This window comes from Propithecus coquereli, unplaced genomic scaffold (assembly GCF_000956105.1).
Source record: "Propithecus coquereli isolate 6110/MARCELLA unplaced genomic scaffold, Pcoq_1.0 Scaffold113, whole genome shotgun sequence".
NCBI lineage: Eukaryota > Metazoa > Chordata > Mammalia > Primates > Indriidae > Propithecus > Propithecus coquereli.
In genome coordinates, this window is record NW_012135303.1 from 1,672,846 (window position 1) to 1,675,794 (window position 2,949).

Genomic DNA, 2,949 nt, shown 5'->3' on the forward strand with positions numbered 1-2,949 from the left:
TTATTCCTAAGAACTGTCAAGAGACTTGAAAATAATCACTATTGTCTTCCAAAAAAGAAAAGTATTTTTCTAAATAATGAAAGAAGTGATAGTAACAGTTGGCCTGACCTTCAAGATCCTACTCCTCAAAACAACACTTGAGGCAAGGGTTCAGGATGCCTGTTGATGAGTACATTTCTATGATTCAGTCTCTTTAGAACCTTAGGAACCTTCACATCTAGCTTTGCACACCTACCTCAGCATATGAACCAGCCTACCACACTGCACATATGGATACACTGGTCATTAGCAACAATGCAGTCCCATGCAGCAGCACATTAAAATCAAACTGTGGCAATTGTTAACCACCCTTGGAATGTCGGGAGACTTTCACATTTCATCATCCTTATAATCTACAAACAGAAACATGAAGGGATGCAAGTAAGTTCAGCATTAACTCATTTGATGCACTCAAGTGCTGAGAGAATGCAGAATTTACAGTGTTAAAGAGGAAAAAGGCCATCTCTAACAATTGTAAAAATGGTTAAGAATGGTATTTAAATGTTGGTTCCCTCCTCTTCATACAAGTGGAAGAAAGTGAGGGGCTACGGTATCCACTGGGCCATAAGGTTAACCCCTTAGCACAGGCAATGAAGAACATCCAATGCCATAGATTCTGCAGGAGGAGAGATCCCAAGGGTGTACAGTATTCCTGAGCAAGATCCCAGATTTTTCTGCATCAGTCTTAATCTGATTTGTTTTAGCTACACAGTCACGTTGTTATACCTTGACATATTCAGAAATGGTCACTTTATTTCAATCCAGACAGTTCAGCATAGTACAAATGATGGCAGAAAGATCCATTTGTTCAGACTCAGCTTGCTTTTTTTGTTTTAATACTGGGGGATAAATCAAAAAAAGTAAGTAATTTTTATCATTTGTATCCTTCATTCTATTTTACTGGAGTGGAATCCCCAGGGCCTTCAGATAATCTGGGAAGACCTGACTATTCCTGTGAGGGAAGCATAGCCCTTCTGAGCTCTACTCAGAATAATGCATGATAGATTCAACGTAATTCCCAGGAAACAGCCCAGTCACTCCATTCATAACTCCCTCATACCAACCATCATCATTCTTCTTGATGACATAAATAATGGCTCCTTCCTGAAAGGACAGCTCATCTTCCTTGTCTTTTGTATAGTCATAAATTGCCACAACTAGGGGAGAAAAAAACACAATAGGATGTGAAAAAGAATAATATTCCTAGAAAGAACCAAATTAGTGAATATCTATCCTTTTCCCAACTTCTGCAGCACTCAACCATCATGACTTTCTAAACACCAACTAAAATTGATACATATTTTTCCTAAGTAATACCCAGTCCTATACAATGGAATCCTATTTTCTAGGCAGGTTAGGTTCTAAATTGAGTACAAATGGTGAAAAAACACATTTAGTCAAACTTACCCTTCAAAAGGCTATGGGAAAGTATCTCACTGAAGAGAGATACACAATCCCAGAATCAAGAAAGATGGCTATTTTTTCATTTGGGCTTGTGTTGTGTGACACATTATATTAAAAAAATGCTTTTCTTTAAACAGAATTATACTAGTGAGTTACACTATGAGAGGCAAATAAGAAATAAGACAGACTAAGAGAATGGCAGATTTATGTCTCCTTCCTCACACTTTCTGGAGCCCATGCCTATTCACCGAGTAGAAAGGTGGCTCGATGCCCAAAAGTTAAATGCATGAATGACAGGAGTCACTATATATATTCTTTCAAAACATACACTGCATTATGTCATCAATTTAATATAACAACAGCAGACTAAAAGTGGTAAGAAAACCAAGACACTTATGGTCTCCTGTGATTTTTATTGCTTAACTCACTTGGTAACAGGGCCCTTTCAACCACAAATAATCTCTGGTTCGCAAGTATTACATCTATCTCAACTCTTAAGTTACACTGGCACACCTTGCAACTTGCTCAAATCCACTTCAAGTGTTATCTTTTTGCCAATCTCTTTATCCACCCCTGTACCTTTTTTATACCACTCAGAATTTCACTCAATAAAATTTCCATCTATCCACTGTTCTAAGAAGATACACTGTCTTTGTTAGTTTCTCATGCAACTTTATGCGTCACATAAATAAATGAGAAACAGAAAACACAACAGGGACTTTGGATATTGCAACTTGCCCTAGCTAACGAAAATTTGTGTTTCTGGCCTGCTTTAGTAAAACTTAAATAGCTTTCTTAAACTGTGAATATTCTCCACTCTAGTGATATATTAAGGATGCCAGAAAGTACTTTAGATGGTCCTAGCTAGAAATAATTCAGTGTGTATTTCTCAAAGGACAATCAAACACCTAAACACAAATGTAATTAAATGATATACAAGTTTAACTATAAATATAAGAATACAAGTTACAGTATTTAGTATTTCTAGTCAACCTAATGCTTTCTAGCATTTTTTTAAGGAAAGACAATTTTTAAGGAAAGACAATATTCTTGAGCTTATAAAAACACAAACCCACTGAAAAGTAACCCAAGACAATATAAAGGCTGTTGCAATAGAAAGATGTTTAGCAGAAGTGGAAAGTTATTAAGCTTTATGTGCATCCATTTTCTCCTTTAAAATGTAGCAACAGGATGAGATAGAATTTACATTGAATATTCTAGGAACTCTGTTTATAGTGGTGTAGCACTGAGAGCTTTAACAACTGCTAAACATCTTTTGTTAAAATTAGTGACCACTATCATGATATTAACTGCTTTTTTTTTGAAATCTAAAAAAATACACTGTTAAGAATATTCATTCTCATTCCAGGAAAAGATATACACCAGTAGTTTATTTAATTCTTCACCATAAAGCTATTCATCGAAAGAAAAACAGACTTGATTTAGTGCAAGAGACTTTTATCAAGATAACTCTAAACAGGAATATATTAAATATGAGTATCTTTT

The 2,949-nt window shown here is 35.5% G+C and overlaps 1 protein-coding gene across 10 annotated transcripts in view; it reads right to left on the reverse strand.

Moving 5' to 3' along the window:
• Window positions 1–391: 391 nt before the first annotated feature.
• The window catches only part of ABI2 (abl-interactor 2), an 85,260-nt gene continuing 82,702 nt past the window's right edge, over window positions 392–2,949 (reverse strand). For 3 of the 10 annotated variants that reach the window (XM_012655525.1, XM_012655512.1, XM_012655508.1), the window contains one exon: window positions 923–1,196. In XM_012655525.1, the coding sequence (XP_012510979.1) occupies window positions 1,021–1,196 (176 nt within the window). In that variant the 3' untranslated portion in view covers window positions 923–1,020. Of the gene's footprint in view, window positions 1,197–2,949 lie in introns of all 10 variants that reach the window. The other 7 variants (XM_012655475.1, XM_012655469.1, XM_012655495.1 and 4 more) reach the window with 5 other exon arrangements.